Source organism: Otolemur garnettii, unplaced genomic scaffold, assembly GCF_000181295.1.
Source record: "Otolemur garnettii isolate 467f Iridium unplaced genomic scaffold, OtoGar3 scaffold00235, whole genome shotgun sequence".
In the NCBI taxonomy this organism is placed as follows: Eukaryota; Metazoa; Chordata; class Mammalia; order Primates; family Galagidae; genus Otolemur; species Otolemur garnettii.
Genome location: NW_003852630.1, coordinates 1,715,883 through 1,731,763, shown reverse-complemented (window position 1 = coordinate 1,731,763; position 15,881 = coordinate 1,715,883). Strand labels below are relative to the sequence as shown.

Sequence of the window (15,881 nt, the reverse complement as noted above, 5' to 3'; positions counted from 1 at the left end):
TTATGATGGTTTCATCAGGATGCAACCCCATAGCAGATTGAGGAACATCTATACTTAGTACATACGTATAAGCATGTATATGCATATCTCGTATGTATGTACATGTATGCTTTGCGTATGAGACAGACTTACGCGTGGGTTGTGCGTGGGCTTTATATTTACGGATATGTATGCTGTGCGTGAGGCAAACGTGTGCATATATGTGTGATATGTGACGCGACACATGTAATACGCGGCTGTAAATATACGAGCTAGGCCAGACTGGTCCTTCCAGTCTACACCCGACGTGGGCGCTTCCCAGAGAAGCGGCCAGCAGCCGCGAGTTGCTCTAAGAGACCCCATCACTGTCTTCTCGGCCGCCCCGCCCCCTCCGCTCCTCGGCCCCGCCCCGCCCCGCCCCAGGGGCTCAGGCTCCGCCCCAGGTCCTGCCTCAGGCTCCTGCGCGTCCCGCGGGGCCGCGCACGCTGGCGAGGCCGCCGGGAGGAGCGTCCCGCCGTCGCCAGCGAGAGCGCGCTCGCGCTCGCGGGGCCGCGCACGGCAGCTACGGACGGCCGCCATCTTCCCTCCCGAGGCTGCTCCCGGAGCGGGCGTGGGGTACGCGGCCCGCCGGGCGCTCCAGGCCGCGGCCGCAGCAGCGGGAGGCGTGAATGAGGAGCGGCGAGGTAGGGCCGCCCCTCCGTTGTCGCCGCCCCTGCGCCCCGGGCAGGGCCGGGAGGGCAGAGCGCGGCGCGGGCACGGTCGCCTCCGGCCGCCGCCTGGTCGCGCTGCCCGTGGCCGGGCGGGCTCCGAGAGCCGACACCCCGCCCGGCTGCTCGGCCGGGCGCTCCCCGATGGGATAAGCTGTAAAGATGTTCAGCTTTGAAGGGGACTTCAAGACGCGGCCCAAGGTGTCCCTCGGCGGCGCGAGTCGGAAGGTGAGCTCCGCCCGTGCGCTCGGGGCCTCCCGAGGTGGCGGCCGGCGGCCTGGGGTCGGGCCCGGGGTCGAGGCCGGGGCCCGGGTGGGGTCCGGAGCGTCGGGCGCGGCGCGGGAGCGGCCCCGGGAGGGCTGGGAGCCGGCCCTCGGCGCGGCGGCGTCCCCGGCAACGGCGTCCCGCTGCCCGCGGGGTCTGCGCCGAGGGCCGGCTCCGGGGGGCGCGTTCGCTGCTCGGCCCCGCGCGGCGCCGGGCGACCCTCGGGGCGCGTCCGGGGGAGTCGGGGCCGGGGGAGCCGCCGGGCGCGCCTCAGGGGGCGCGATCCCCGAAATGGAGGCGGAGCGCCTGGTAGTCGGTCACGTGTGGGAGCCCAAGGCTCTGGGAATGTCTCTCCAGCCTTCCGGAAACACGGCGGGGACGGCCAGCCCGGTCGCCGTTCGCGTGGGGAAGGTGCGGGATGAGGGCGGACGGCTGACGCGCTGTCGTCCCCGCTCCAGGACATCTCTGTCCCTGGTGCATCCGTTGGCTCGGGAGGCGCTGCTCCGGCAGCCCGATTTGCACCCCAGGGATCAGATTGGAAGTGAAATGTGATCCCCACTCTTGGAGTCTTTGCAATGTTTGATAGAATTTGACTGGCTGTCTTTATACTGAGTACTTTCTGGAATGCCCTCCAGTGTGCTGTGCTGGCCTCTCTTGCCTCCACATTAGCGTATCTTGTACACCACGTGTAACCCTGAGAGGACGCTGACCTTTCTGTAGAAGGACGCTTTGAGAATTGTGCCCTGGGGGTGTACGCGGTGGTTTCTGCGGGTAGAGACTGGGAAGCTGGGGGTGGGGGTTTGGGAGAGAGGCGCGCCGTTACTTTTCTAGCTCCAAGGCTTGTGTGAAGGTGAGTGGTTGGAGAGATTGTGCGGCAGGAGTCGGCGCTGCGCACACGAGTTTGGTCCGTATGAGACCAAAGGATCTCTGCAGTTGGAACGGTCTTTAGAGAGCTTTGGGGACATAGCTCCCGGTTTGTGAGTTTGGAAGGTGAAATAGAGAGCACTTGAGTGATGGCACCTTCACACAGCAAGCTAGTGGCAGGTCTCCCCCTTGGAATTAATGTCATTCACCTGTGTCCTTCTGCCACAGGAGTCCTGGGAGGCCTACCCTGAGTGATGGTCCTTTGTAGCCTGGTGACACTTCTTTGCTCTGAGAAAATGTTATCTATCAGAATCTCAAGAGGAGATCGCATGTTGCTTTTTAGCTGTTCAAAACAATCTGCTCTTAAAAATAAAAAAAAACTTACCATTGAGGTAGAAACGTAATGTATAGGATCACAAACATTATGTGTTCTGTCTTGGGTCCTTTCCCCCAGAAGAGGCTTAGGACCATCCTTGTGCCTGTGATATTGAGGAGGAAGGGAGTCAGGGAAGCTGGGTAGGACAGGGAAAAGGTGTCCCCATCACTGACTGGGATGTGGCTGTAGCCCAGGCCCACTGGGAGCATGTCCCTGATTGAAGCAAGGGGGCTGTGGCTGCTGGCTGTCCTTAGGTACTGGTGGGATGTGCCAGTGCCAGCCTCTCAGGGAGGGTCATTCTCTAGAGGTGACAGTAAGGAGCCATTAGTAGCTGACTTGCAGCAGCTGAAGGATGGGTGCCTTGGCGTGGTAGAGGAATCCGGGTAATGAACCGATAGTAAGTGCCACTTGAGGGATTTTCACATATGGACACAACCATATGTACATAGTGCAGCATTCACATCACATCAGAGAAAGAACATTCCCATATTCCAGAGACTCCTTCTCCACGCTGTGAGGTAGTTTTCTTGCGCGAATGTCAGAGTGCAAACCTAGGTGGTGCAGCCCATGTGTGCCTAGGCTGTAGGGCATGGAGTTCACTCCTAGGGTACAGTCTGGTGTGGCTGTTACTCCACTGTGTGCTGTGGGCGCTTGTGACACAGTATTTGTCTAAACCTAGAAAAGATATAGTAAAAAACATGGGTATCGTCTATGGAATCATGACTGAAAGGTCGTGTCTGGAGGCGTGACTCCTTCCCAACAGTGACTCCTCTTTGGACCTCTATTACCATAGATTCGTTTTACCTGTTGTTGAACTTTTTATAAAAGGAGTCGCATGGCCCTGGTTCTTTTTTATGCCCAGCTTCTTTGGCTCAGCTTTCTGTCTCAGAGGGGAGCCCTATCCACCTTGTGCAGCTTGGCCCTTGGTATAAACAAATGCTACACAGTTTAATCAGGGTGTTTGTTTGTTTGTTTGTTTGTGCTTTTTGGTGGACAGAATGCTCTTATGGGCCAGGTCATAAGTTACACATTTGTTCAGCTCTTGTGCACACTGCCAACCAAACACTTTCCCCAGTGAATATTTTTAGTTTTTATTATTTGTAAAGACTCTGTAGGAACCATCCATGCTTTGAAGGAGTTTAAAATCTTATTGGGGAGATGAGACTTAAACAATTAAAAGTTAAATAGCAAGAGATAGTAATTACCACGTTCTAGATTTCCCTTGGGCCTGAATCAGGAAAAGTAGAGTTGGGTTGGAGCTCAGTCCCGGACATTGATGTCACTCAGGTGGGTGTGAGGAACAAGACCTTCCAAGGGGCAGGGGGCGCCTGTACATGGAGTGATCAGAGTACATCTTGACAATGTGATATAGTTTAATTGGCAGCCTTTTACTTTCTTGTTAGTTTGTAAAAGATTATCTTAGGGCACATTTGATTGTTAAGTACAGAAATTCACTGAGCTGATCGCTGAGGAGCGGTGATCAGCTACAGGTTGTAGGCAGGACAGTATGAAACCACAGGTCTGTGAGAGGACGTGGAGAAGGGAAAGGAGGGAACAGCCAGGCACCAAGTTTCCAGCCCCAGAGTGGTCCCTCTCTGTCCTCCTTGAGCTGTGTGCTCACTCACTGCCTTTCTCTGTCACCTTTGTTCTTGGCTCTGAGACTAGCTTTTCCATTTCACTTGCACATAATCTTGGCTGTATTTGATTTACTAGTTTTAAATGTGGAGACAATTTGATCTCAGTTTCAAATGTCCAGAGAGAAAATCTGATTGGCCTGGGTCCGGTTCCCACCTGGTGAGCTGGGTCTGAGCCAAGGGGGTTGCAGTCTTCTGGTACAAATAGAGCAGTCTGGTTGATTTTGAGTGGTGGGGAGTAGATTCTCCAGAAGGGGAAAGTGTTGGTGGAACAATCATCTAGGTTCCTGAGGGACAGAGGTGGGATATCTAACAGGGGGTGGATTATACACACATGAAACTCAGGGAAGAATCTGCACTAGAGATGCACATGTGAGTTATCAGCAGACAGGTAGCTTAGGACTGAGAATGCAGTCACCTAAGAGAGGGCTTGGAGTTTTGGTTTTTTGTTGTTTTTTCAGTTTTTGGCCAGGGCTGGGTTTGAATCCACATCCAGCATATGGGGCCCGGAGCCCTACTCCCTTGAGCCACAGGCCTCACCCAAGCTTGGAGTTTTGACAGGGAAGAATTTGTGAGGTACTGCAACATTTAATATATGTGTGTGTGTTCGTAAATTACAAAGGGGGGGGCTGCAGGATGAGACTGGTGTCCAGGGAGGTCCAAGGAGGGGGTAAGTGGCTGCAGAGAGGCAAATGCTACACTGACAGTCCACCCTCAGAGAGCATAGTCTGTAGGGTGGTTGGAATTGGAAGTTAGAGTACATAGCACTTTGGCTCGGCACCCATAGCTCAGAAGCTAGGTGTGGCCACATACATCGGGGCTGGCGGGTTCGAACCTGGTCTGGGCCTGCTAAAAACAACAATGGTAACTACAACAAAAAAAATAGTTGGGCATTGTGGCTGACACTTGTAGTCCCAGCAACTTGGGAGGCTGAGGCAAGAGAATGGTTTAAGCTGGGGCTCCTCAAACTTTTTAAACAGGGGGCCAGTTCACTGTCCCTCAGGCCGTTGGAGGGCCGGACTGTGGGCCCGGGACAAGTTGGCTGCTAAGCAGGACAGGCAGCTGTGGCAAAAACACCCGGCGGGCCGGATAAATGTCCTCAGCGGGCCTCATGTGGTCCAGGGGCTGTAGTTTGCAGACACCTGGCTTAAGCCCAAGAGTTTGAGGTTGCTGTGAGTTATGACGTCATGGCACTCTACCGAGGGTGACATACTGAAACTATCTCAATAAAAAAAAAAGTGTGTAGCACATTGGTGAGTGAATGGAAAGTCAGGGAAAGGGCTGACCAGTTTTGAAAGGGACCAGGAGATTGGGTGACAGTTAATTACCTGGAGACACTGATGTCACTGGTTGAAGGAACAGCACGTGCAGAGCTATCTAAACATGAAAGCTCCGTGGTCAGCTACAGGTTGTGAAGATTATGGCTGGAAAGAGGTGTGCAAAGGGGGTGGGGATAGGCCATCAGCCACCAGAGCTGGAGGCCACACCAGGGCATATTCAGGGAGCACTAGAGAGCCAGTAGAGGATTTTGAGCCGCGAAGTAACATTAAACAAACTCGGTGTAGGGCAGTGTGGTGTTTGATTCCAGCACATAAGCCTGAAGGCAGGAAAACTGAGCGCCTAAAGTAAGGAGCCAGGAACCCACATGGAGGGGGTGGGTGCAGGAGGTGTTGAGGAGGCCGGACTCAGTAAGCTGCACTTAGTGATAGGTCTCTGGGAATGGGGGAGAAGTAAAGGGGTCGGGTCACTTCAGGAGTCCACTGGGATGCCTGCAGCATTAGAGACTGGGGGGGAATCTAGACATACCAGAGGGAATGGGCGGTTTGGGAGGGGCTCAGGGAGTGTGCAGAGGCAGTCAGAAGTGCTGATCTAGAGCCCAGGTGGGGATTGGGAGGGGCAGTCCATCAGTGGTTTGGCAGTTGGGCTTCTGGGATGAGATGAAATCGTCAAGGGCAAGTTTCTGCCTGAGATGTTGTGGGCTCAGGGCAAAATTATGAGGGGCATGCAAGAGACTGTGATGTCGGGAGGGAGAGGGATTCGAGGGTTCACTTCTGTGGTTCATCTTGCAAGGGTACAAGTGAATCTTTCTATGAGTAGAATATGAATGTTTTGACATAATAACTAAGAAAGTTACATGAAGGCTATGTTAACCAGTTTGATGGAAGTGTCTTGGATTGTGTATGAAAACACCACACTGTACCCCCAAAGTGCATCAATGTACACAGTTACCATTCAATAAAAAAAAAAAAAAAAAAGGTAAAAAAAAAAAAAAGAGAGACTGTGATGTCATGTGGTGAGTGGGTTGTGGGTTGAAGCGTGTTCACCGTCATACTGTGGGTAGTCTCTGAGAAGGGTGTGAGCAGAGGCAGAGTGTAGCAAGCACGGCTCTGCTTCTTAGAGGAGTAGCAGTAGTAAGTACCGTACCCATTCTAAGGTCTTGTTACTGTGGCCGTGACTTCTGTTGAATTGACCACAGGACATTTGTGCTGTAGATTATCTCAAAAGTTGAGGGCTAAATTGTTTCTAACATTAAAATTGTGTTTTATTTATAAAAGCAGTTACACCTGTTCATGGTATGAGCTTTATGTGAAGTGCGCACGTGTTTATCTTTTATTTTTGGACATTTAGGTTCATTTAGGTTCTGTTCTATTGTCAACAGTGTGGTAGCCAACAATTATAATCATTTTTTAGGATAAATTGCAGAAAATCAAACTGCTTGGTCAGAGTGTGCACATTGTTAAGACTTTTGATACACTTTATTCTCTGGGGAAAAAATGTATCAATTCCTTAGTCTGCACCTTAAGGGCATCTTTGTCTCATTGTCAGGGGTTAAGTTACAGTGAACTTCACAGGATGTTTTCCAAGGATATTTTTGTTTCTCTCCTTGCTTGTCACAGTTAGATACACTCTAGTCAGTATTTGTTCTGCAGGATGTGTTACTTGTAGCTGCTCAGTTAAAGTTGACTTGTGTGAGGCAGAGGTGTTAGTGTCCCCAGGAGAAAGAGGCCCAGAGTGCAAATAATGTAGCAAACCCCACAGATCTGCAGTGTTTGAGTTTTGGGGACCGCCTCTAGGGTTTCTGGGGTTGTCTACACATCCTGCACCCATCTGCTGCTTTACTTGGTTGTGTGTATAACCAGGACGTGGAGGACCACATCCTGCAGGCACTGAAAACGTGACTCTTTCTGGACAAATTTTCCTTATAATGCAGCTTTAACACTAAAATTGTAGAGAAATGTCAGTAAACAGTAGTGTGTTGGTAAGCAGCACAGTTCCTCTCACATACTTCTGTGAAACCCTTTTACTGCCAAAGATGAAATTGTCAAAAGTTAATGGTTTCTTGAAAAACTGTTTAACTCTGCAACCACCTGTTTGTGACTTAGTCCATCTTTTCTGGGCTTCTCTTTAGCATGTCTTATAATGTGAAAGTCATAATTCTTGATAATGAGAAAGCCAAATTAGATTATCTTCTTTGCTCTAAAAATGATTGTATTTCCAATCTCCAGTTGGTGGTCTTTAAAAGTTAATTTTTTTACCTGAAGAAAGTGGTAAATCAGACCTTCTAAAGGGCATACAGTGAACGCTTTCCTCTCATGGAGACTGTAATTTCCCACTATTAAACATTTCCTCATCCTTTCAGAATAAGTCTGGACATAAATAAGGAGCTCTACCTTGTTTTAAAAATAAAATAAAGAGGCTCGGCGCCTGTGGCTCAAATAGCTAAGGTGCCAGCCACATACACACACCTAAGGTGGTGGGTTTGAATCCAGCCCGGGCCCGCCAAAACAACAATGATGGCTACAACAACAACAAAAAATAGCCAGGTGTTGTGGCCGGCGTCTGTGGTCCCAGCTACTTGGGCGGCAGAGGCAGAAGACTCGCTTGAGCCCAGGAGTTGGAGGTTGCTGTGAGCTGTGATGCCACTGCACTCTACCCAGGGGGTAGCTTGAGGCTGTGTCTCAAAAATAAATAAATAAATAAAATTAAATAAAATAAAGAACATACTCTTCACCTAAGCACTGTATTTCTTAGTAATTCTGTATTATAATTTTTGTATGTTATTTTTCATGAATATATAATATTTCATTGCATGATTTATATTGTATTTGATGTAATCACTTTTCTATTAATAGATTCATAGAGATCGTGTCCAGGGTTTTACTGTTAAAATAGTGCTGTATTAACTGCACAGTTCTGGTGTAAGAAAAGAAAGTCTTTTGAAGTGCATTGTAATAGGATTTAAACGGCTGCGTTTTGCTTCAGATGTTGGATTGTTATCACTCTCTAGTCGGGAGGCAGTGGGAGTCAAGAAGGACAAGGGAATCTGCAGCTGGCTGTGCCCAGTTGACTTTTACTGTTAAGATGAGCTCTTCTGATTATAAAGTAGTGTTCAGAATAGAAAATTTGGATATATTAAGATATATGCTTAAAAACTACCTATTTAGAACCCCACCCATCACTTAGAAATGAAACCGTATGTGGTGATGTTTTCCCCTAGTTTTTTTTTTTCCAAATTGGGAATTATATTGTACATTCTGTTTTATAAGTATTGTTAGTGAATTATTGTATTATGATACACCTTTAAATATCTTGCATACATGAAATTGATTTTTATATTTTCATAGAGGATTGTTTTTATGCCGGTCTATAAATTGTGGATTATGCATTATTCACAAATACTTTCAGCATTTTCATTTACTCAAAGGAAAGTGTTTTGCTTGAACATTCTTTGAATTGTATGTATCAAGCAGCTAGCATTATGTCAGCATGTGATAGCCACAAAATAGTGACCTGAAACTGACCATTCTATGTAAATGGAGTAAATAAATTACTCGTGGAAAATAAGCCAAGTTGGTAAAACAAAGGAAACCTCAAAGTTGGTTCTTTAAAAATCAAGATATTTATAAACATGCTAAAATGTTTTTTATAAATGTTTAGCGCTTGATTTGGATATTTCTCTTTTTTCTTATTCTGAAGGCTTAATGAAATTAATTTAAACTATACCTTACTATTTAAAGTTAAACACCTCATTTTGTTAACACTAAATTTATTTAGTGAAGAAACCACTTTTTTTCCCACTTAAAAAATCTTCGTAAATAGCATTTGTGAAAGTTTGGTCATACTTAATTTTTATTTTTAGTATTTGTTTATTTTTTTATTTTTATTAGAATTTCAGGGGGAATTTATATATAAAAGTTCAATGTTAAAGAAAAAGTACATCAAATCAATAACTTCAGCTTCAACTTAAGTAGAAAAAGAACATATTAAATCCCAAGTAAACGGAAGAAAGGAAATAATAAGTACCAGAGTGCTGTCAATAAAACAGAAAAACAATAAAGTCAATAAAAAAGCTGGTTCTTTGAGAGCAATAAAACTGATAAACGATAAACCTCTAGGCAGACTGAAAAACAACCTACCACAGCTGCTTCAAGAAGGAATAGACACCGGACTGTTTCTGTGCTTATTAAAGAAATAGAAATTTCAGTCAGAACCTGTCATGCTTAATTTTTAGAGAGGATAAGAGCACCTACAGCTCAAGGAACACCGAGTGGTTTGCTCCTGTGAGGTGGTTTTCCTGCTGTAGGTGATTTGTGGTGAGAGACCTGCGTCCGGGGGCATGTGTGAGCTGTCAGGATCGGTCATCCCAGGAGCACTCGGTTAGTTGGTGAAACTGGTATATAAGTGCTACTAGGACTCTCCAAAGAGTTTTCTAGACCTGCAGAATTTAAAAGGTAAAAGATGTTTTTCACTATGAGTAGAATAATTGAAACCAACAGTGTGCTGAGTCTTCCTGTCTCCTCCTCCACTCCTCACTTCCCAGTCCTTTCATCCTCGGGTCCACAGTCTGTATCTGCCCTCAAACCTGTTCTCCCTGTGCTAATCCCCCTTTTTTTGTTTTGTTTCAAGCACAAGGTAGAGCTTCTCCTCTCCCCCTTGATGCATGTCTGAGATAGTGCACATGGATACAGACACCCACCATGTTCTTTTAAAGAGCTGTGTGACATGATATGATATGACATGACATGATGTGATACACCATGTGTTGGGGTTCCAAGGCGTTAGTGCAGCTGCCTGTGATCTCTGTTATCCGTGTGCTCATGGCTGAAGAATGAGCAGACCCACCAAAGCAAGGCAGGTGTGAAACAAAGTATGCTGAGAAAGGGGAAAGGTGTGTTTACAGAGTAAAGAGGTTTACAGAGCAAGATATGTTTGCTGAAGACAATGAACAGGCCTCCGTGTCCCAACAGAAGGGCAAAGAGGATGGGTAGTGGCCAGTGGTTCTGTTTTCTACTATCTGGATCCCACATTGTGGTTCAGAGGTCACTTTGGAGTCTTCTTTTTTTGAAACAGAGCCTCAAGCTGTCCCCCAGGTAGAGTACAGCTGTGGCATCACAGCTCACAGCAGCCTCCAACTCCTGGGCTCAAGCAAGTCTCCTGCCTCCACCTCCCAAGTAGCTGGGACCACAGGCACCCGCCACAACACCCAGCTATTTTTTTTTTTTTTTTGGTTGCAGCCATCATTATTGTTTGGCGGCCCGGGCTGGATTCGAACCCACCACCTTAGGTGTATGTGACTGGTGCCTTAGCCACTTCAGCCACAGGCACGGAGCCTCACTTTGGAGTCTTAATTGTGCCAGGGGACCTTCCACGGAGCCTCTCTGAGAGCCCATTGATGGGTGTGGACTGCTTTTAGATTTAAACTAATGACATGATAATTAGTCTTAAGGCCAGTCCTGGTCACCTTCCAGACTCTGTTGTACCTGTTGCTGGGCACAGAGTCCTCTACATCCTTTGCAGTTGGCAGCTGAGTTCTGACTGTTAGATTAATGGCGTGATTCCCACCTCCCCAGGTGTGAGCAGTCACTTGGGACAGAATTAAGGTGAGGTGGGGGTGGGGGAACTTTTTCTCAGATTTCCAGCTGTCTGTCTAATGCATGTAATGAATATTCTATAACTTATTTAGCTGCCATCTATTTTAATGGTCATTTAAGTTGTTTTCAGGTTTTTGCTAATTCAGATAACACTGCCATGAATGTCCTAGTATATATGTCCTCAAGGTAGTATCCATTTGTGAAAAGTGGTGGTTGTCCTATATCTTTACCTGTATGATGTGTTATGTGACTGTTTGTTTGCCAAGAAGAAAGGTAAGAGCTGTTGTAGTTTTTTGTTTTTAGTTTTAGCTTTCTTCTGTGTCACCCAGGCTAAGTACAGTGGCAGGATGATAGCTCGCTGCAACCACCAATTCCTCTGCTTGAATGATCCTCCCACATCCACCTCCTAAGTAGCTGGAACTATAGGCACACATCACCACATCTGGCTAATTTTTAGATTTTTTTTTTTTTTTTGAGACAGTCTTGCTATGTCACCCTTGGTAGAGTGCCATGGCGTCACAGCTCACAGCAGCCTCAAACTCTTGGGCTTAAGCGATTCTCTTGCCTTAGCCTCCTGAACTGCATTACGCCAGTAGCTGGGACTACAGGTGCCCACCCCAGCTATTTTTTGTTGCAGTTATTTTTGTTTAGCAGGCCTGGGCCGGGTTCGATCCTCCCAGCCGCGGTGTATGTGACTGGCACTGTAACCACTGTGCTACGGGCGCCAAGCCAATTTTTAGAATTTTTTATAGAGACGTGGTCTCATTAAGTTGCCCAGGCTGGCCTCAAACTCCTGGCCTCAAGTGATCATCTTGCCTTGTCTTCTCAGAATGCTTGTATTGTAGGTATTAGCCATAGGTCCTGGCCTTTTTTATATTATTATTGAGTACATTTACAAATAATTGTTATGATGTTACAAATATTCTGTCTAATCACTTGTCTTTAACTTTGGTTATATTTTTCTGTGTAAAAAGTTTTAATTTTTACCCAGATTTATCACTGAAGAATTCAGTAGCGTAGTCTGGGAATCAATGCATAGTGTGGACTGTGTGCAATCCATATTGCTGGGATGGGTTCCTGGGTGCTGAATTGCTGTGTGCACTCTTGTAGGATTATTTATTTTTAGTAGTATGGTGAAATTTCACTTTCAGAAGTTGACAGTTATTTCCTGCTGTGAGCCACAAGTAGGTATTCATAATTGTGATTTAGGCTCAGGCCCAGACCTGATGTGGGTTAGAGGTTAAAAAAAGTCTGAAGGTGAAGAGTATTTTATAGACGAAGATACCAGTTGTAATTAGGATTGTCATGTATCTCCAAGTACAACAATTATGTTCATGACTCACTGGAGTAGGCTTTTAGTTTGTAAACTTGCTGACTGCAAAGAAAAATTAAATAAGAAGATTTTTAAATTTCTTTTTTCACAGACTAAATGAACCTGTCCCTTTATGTGCCAAATTACACCATGAAATCACTCAGACTTTGTTTTGAAACCATAAGTGTACCGCTCACTACCTCTGCTGAATTTGGGGAACAAACAGGAAACAAGGCCAAACAGCTTGAGATTCTAGTCGCAGAGTGGAGGCTGGGGAGTGCGGTTGAAATGCAGGTGTGGAGAGCACTGCATTGATGTGTGTGCCAGGGCAGGAGCTGCCAAGGTGATGGTTAAAGCACCTGCAGTGCCGGGCAAGGTTCCCTTGTCTAATATTTAGTTCCTTGTCCGTTTATTGATGGGGACGAATGTGTAGAGCAGCTCTTCTCTCTCTGAAGACAATGTTAGTTCTGTTCGCTGCGAGTTGATGAGCAACTGATAGTGTGAACTCAACTCCCTTGCTATTGGTCAGCTGAATAGACCATTTTTTTTGATTCCTGAATTAGAGGAATTCTGTTAAAATCTGTTGATGACTTCATGACAAACAGTGGTATAGACCCCAAGTGTGATGTAATGGGAAAAGCTGAGATGGTGTGTTGGTTCAATACAGGATTTGTTCCAGTGTGCCATAGCACAGAAACTTGACCCCAAACAAAACTCCCTTTGGATACAAAAGGCAGCCCTGACAGTCTTACTAAGGGTGGGGGGTTCAAACCTGGCCCTGGCCAGCTAAAACAGCAGTGATAACTACGACAACAACAGAAAAAGCCGGGCGTTGTGGTGGGTGCTTGTAGTCCCAGATCATCAAGAGACTGAGGAAAGAGAATCGCTTAAGCCCAAGAGTTGGAGGTTGCTGTGAGCTGTGACTCCACAGCACTCTCCCAAGGGTGACAAAGTAGAAAAAAAAAGAAGAGTTCTCTCCAACTTGTGTCAAGTCCTCCTGTTAAAGTCAGGCACCCACTTCTCTCTCACACTGAAGCCTTCAGCAGAATGTCTCCTGACTCTTACTTCAAGAAGAATATCCATCTATATTCTCTTTACCTTTGGGGGAAAAAAAAAGAATATCCAGTTTTTGTGGTGTGAACCTTCTACCAAGGGATACATACATTCATTGTGAGGAAAGGGATTATGAAAAACTTGGAAAACCTATGTTGAATGTCATTTACAAGGTTAAGGATTGAAATTTCCAGGAGTGTTTTCCTAAACTGGTTTATAGTGATGAATAGGTAAAGACAGCCTCCTCTCACCCCCTTTTATTACTATGCACATATTACTAAATAAGAGACATTTAAGAGATCAGACCCCAATGGTTTCTTGAAACAAAATTTTGTTAAACACAAATGCTGGCTTGGTGCCTGTGGCTCAAATGGCTCAGGCGCCAGCCACATACACCTAAGGTCGTGGGTTCGAATCCAGCCCGGGCCCGCCAAAACAACAATGACGGCTGCAACCAAAAAATCGCAAGGCGTAGTGGTGGGCACCTGTGGTCCCAGCCACTTAGGAGGCAGAGGCAGGAAACTCACTTGAGCCCAGGAGTAGAAGGTTGCTGTGAGCTGTGATGCCACGGCACTCTACCCAGGGGGACAGCTTGAGGCTCTGTCTCAAAAAACAAAAAACAAAAAAACCCACAAATGCTATTTTGGTTAGGGATTCCTTTTCAGAATCCAGTTGGGCTGGTCAGAGAAATATCGTTTGCCTACCTGATCTAGTTATAAATGTGTGAGTTAGAGTTCTGTGTTGATTAATATCAAAATTAAAAGACAAAACTGTCTAATAAAGTCTCATCTTTTTAAAGTAAGCAATATAGCACCTCATATTCCTTTATTGTGATTGTAAGTACTTTCTTTTGCTTTGAGGAACTTAGTTTCTTTCTTTCTTTTTTTTTTTATTGTCAAGGACATTGTGCATTTTTATTTATTTTATTTGCAGTTTTTGGCCGGGGCTGGGTATGAACCCGCCACCTCCAGCATATGGGGCCAGTGCCCTACTCCTTTGAGCCACAGGCACCACCCCAGGAACTTAGTTTCTGATGGGACTTTTCCTAAATGAATTTATAAGATATTTACGCAATTCAGTATTTTTAACTAACTTAAGATGTAATAATGTGCTTTTTATTGTGTTTGCTTTTATTTGTTTTGTTTGTTTTGAGACAGAGTCTCACTTGGTCACTCTTTGTAGAGTGCTATGGCATCTTAGCTCGCAGCAACCTCAAGCTCTTGGGTTCAAATGATTCTCTTGCCGCAGCCTCCCAGGTAGCTGGAACTACAGGTGCCTGCCACAGCACCCAGCTCGTTTTCAGTGACAGAATCTCACTCTTGCTTAGGTTGATGTCGAACTTGTGAGCTCAGGCAGTGCGCCCTTGGGAGGATGAGGCTTATAGACCTCGGCCACCTCACCCGGCTGTTGTGTTTATTTTTAGAAATGCCTTCTATTTATAACAAGTGATACTGTCTTTCCATCTTTCTATTTAGTGTAGTGATAAGATTTCCCCTGAAATATATTTAAGTAAAAAGGGTCTTTTTGGCCTAATGCAGTTATATTCTATCCTCGTATTGTTATCAGGTAATAGTTCATGATTTCCTTATGTTTTATTACTGGAGATGTTGACATTATCTCTTGGTTGTGTCTTCAGGGTTTTTTCCATTGTAAATTTGCTGTCTTCACCTTGATAGTGGAGAAGTATCTTGAGGGAGATGGTGGAGACTGGGCACACATTGGTCCCCTGATTGCAGGGTGCATCAGTAGATCTTATCTGCAACATTTATTACCCTGGTGTCAGGGACTCTGTTCTGCACTTTCCATCTGCATCTTTAACTAGATTCTGTGAGGAAGAGATTTTTCTTTTCCCTTGTTCATTTATTTATTCAGTTATTTATATAGGCATGGAGTCATAGATCTATGGATTATCCTATGGATTAGGATCTAATACTGTCATTATTGCATAACCTGACTGTAATTATCAGCAAATATTGTAAAAGCTTAAATGGAGGGATAGAATCAGGACATGAAAGATAAGGTGCCTGGCTCGTCAGATCAGGGAAGATGAGGAACAGGGTCAGTGTGGGAGCCTGGATAGGACTCCACGGGAGCAGGAGGAGAAAAATTGGTGAACTTTATTAAGCCCATAGTTAGCAATATATAGTACCAGTGTTAATTTCCTGTTGATAATCTCATGTACCTGGTTATATAGAGGAAGAGTGGGTAAGAAAGACATAAGGGATAAGGGAATTCGGATGATTTTTTGCAGCTTTTCTTTACCTAAAATTAGTTTAAAATTGAAAGTATAAGAAGTCAATTTATTTATTTATTTATTTTATGAGACAGTCTCACTTTATTGCCCTCGGTAGAGTGCTGTGGTGTCACAGCTCACAGCAACCTCCAACTACTGGGCTTAGGCGATTCTCTTGCCTCAGCCTCCCGAGTAGCTGGGACTACAGGTGTGCACCACAACACCCAGCTATTTTTTGTTGTTGTTGCAGTTTGGCCAGGGCCAGGTTTGAACCTGCCACTCTCAGTATATGGGGCTGGCACCCTACCCACTGAGCCACAGTTACTGCCCAAGAAGTCATTTTAAAGAATAATATTAAGTGGCTCGGCACCTGTGGCTCAAGCGGCTAAGGCGCCAGCCACATACACCTAAGGTGCCGGGTTCGAATCCCCAGCCCGGGCCGCCAAACAACAATGAGGGCTGCAACCAAAAAATGGCCAGGCGTTGTGGAGGGCGCCTGTGGTCCCAGCTACTTGGGAGGCTGAGGCAGGAGACTCGCTTGAGCCCAGGAGTTGGAGGTTGCTGTGAGCGTGATGCCACAGCACTCT

At 46.1% G+C, this 15,881-nt stretch overlaps 1 protein-coding gene across 1 annotated transcript in view; it reads left to right on the top strand.

The window, feature by feature from the left end:
* Positions 1-557: 557 nt before the first annotated feature.
* The window catches only part of UBE3C (ubiquitin protein ligase E3C), a 133,368-nt gene continuing 118,044 nt past the window's right edge, over positions 558-15,881 (top strand). The window contains exon 1 of the mRNA XM_012812962.2: positions 558-914. Within this exon, the coding sequence (XP_012668416.2) occupies positions 849-914 (66 nt within the window). The 5' untranslated portion in view covers positions 558-848. The remainder of the gene's footprint in view (positions 915-15,881) is intronic.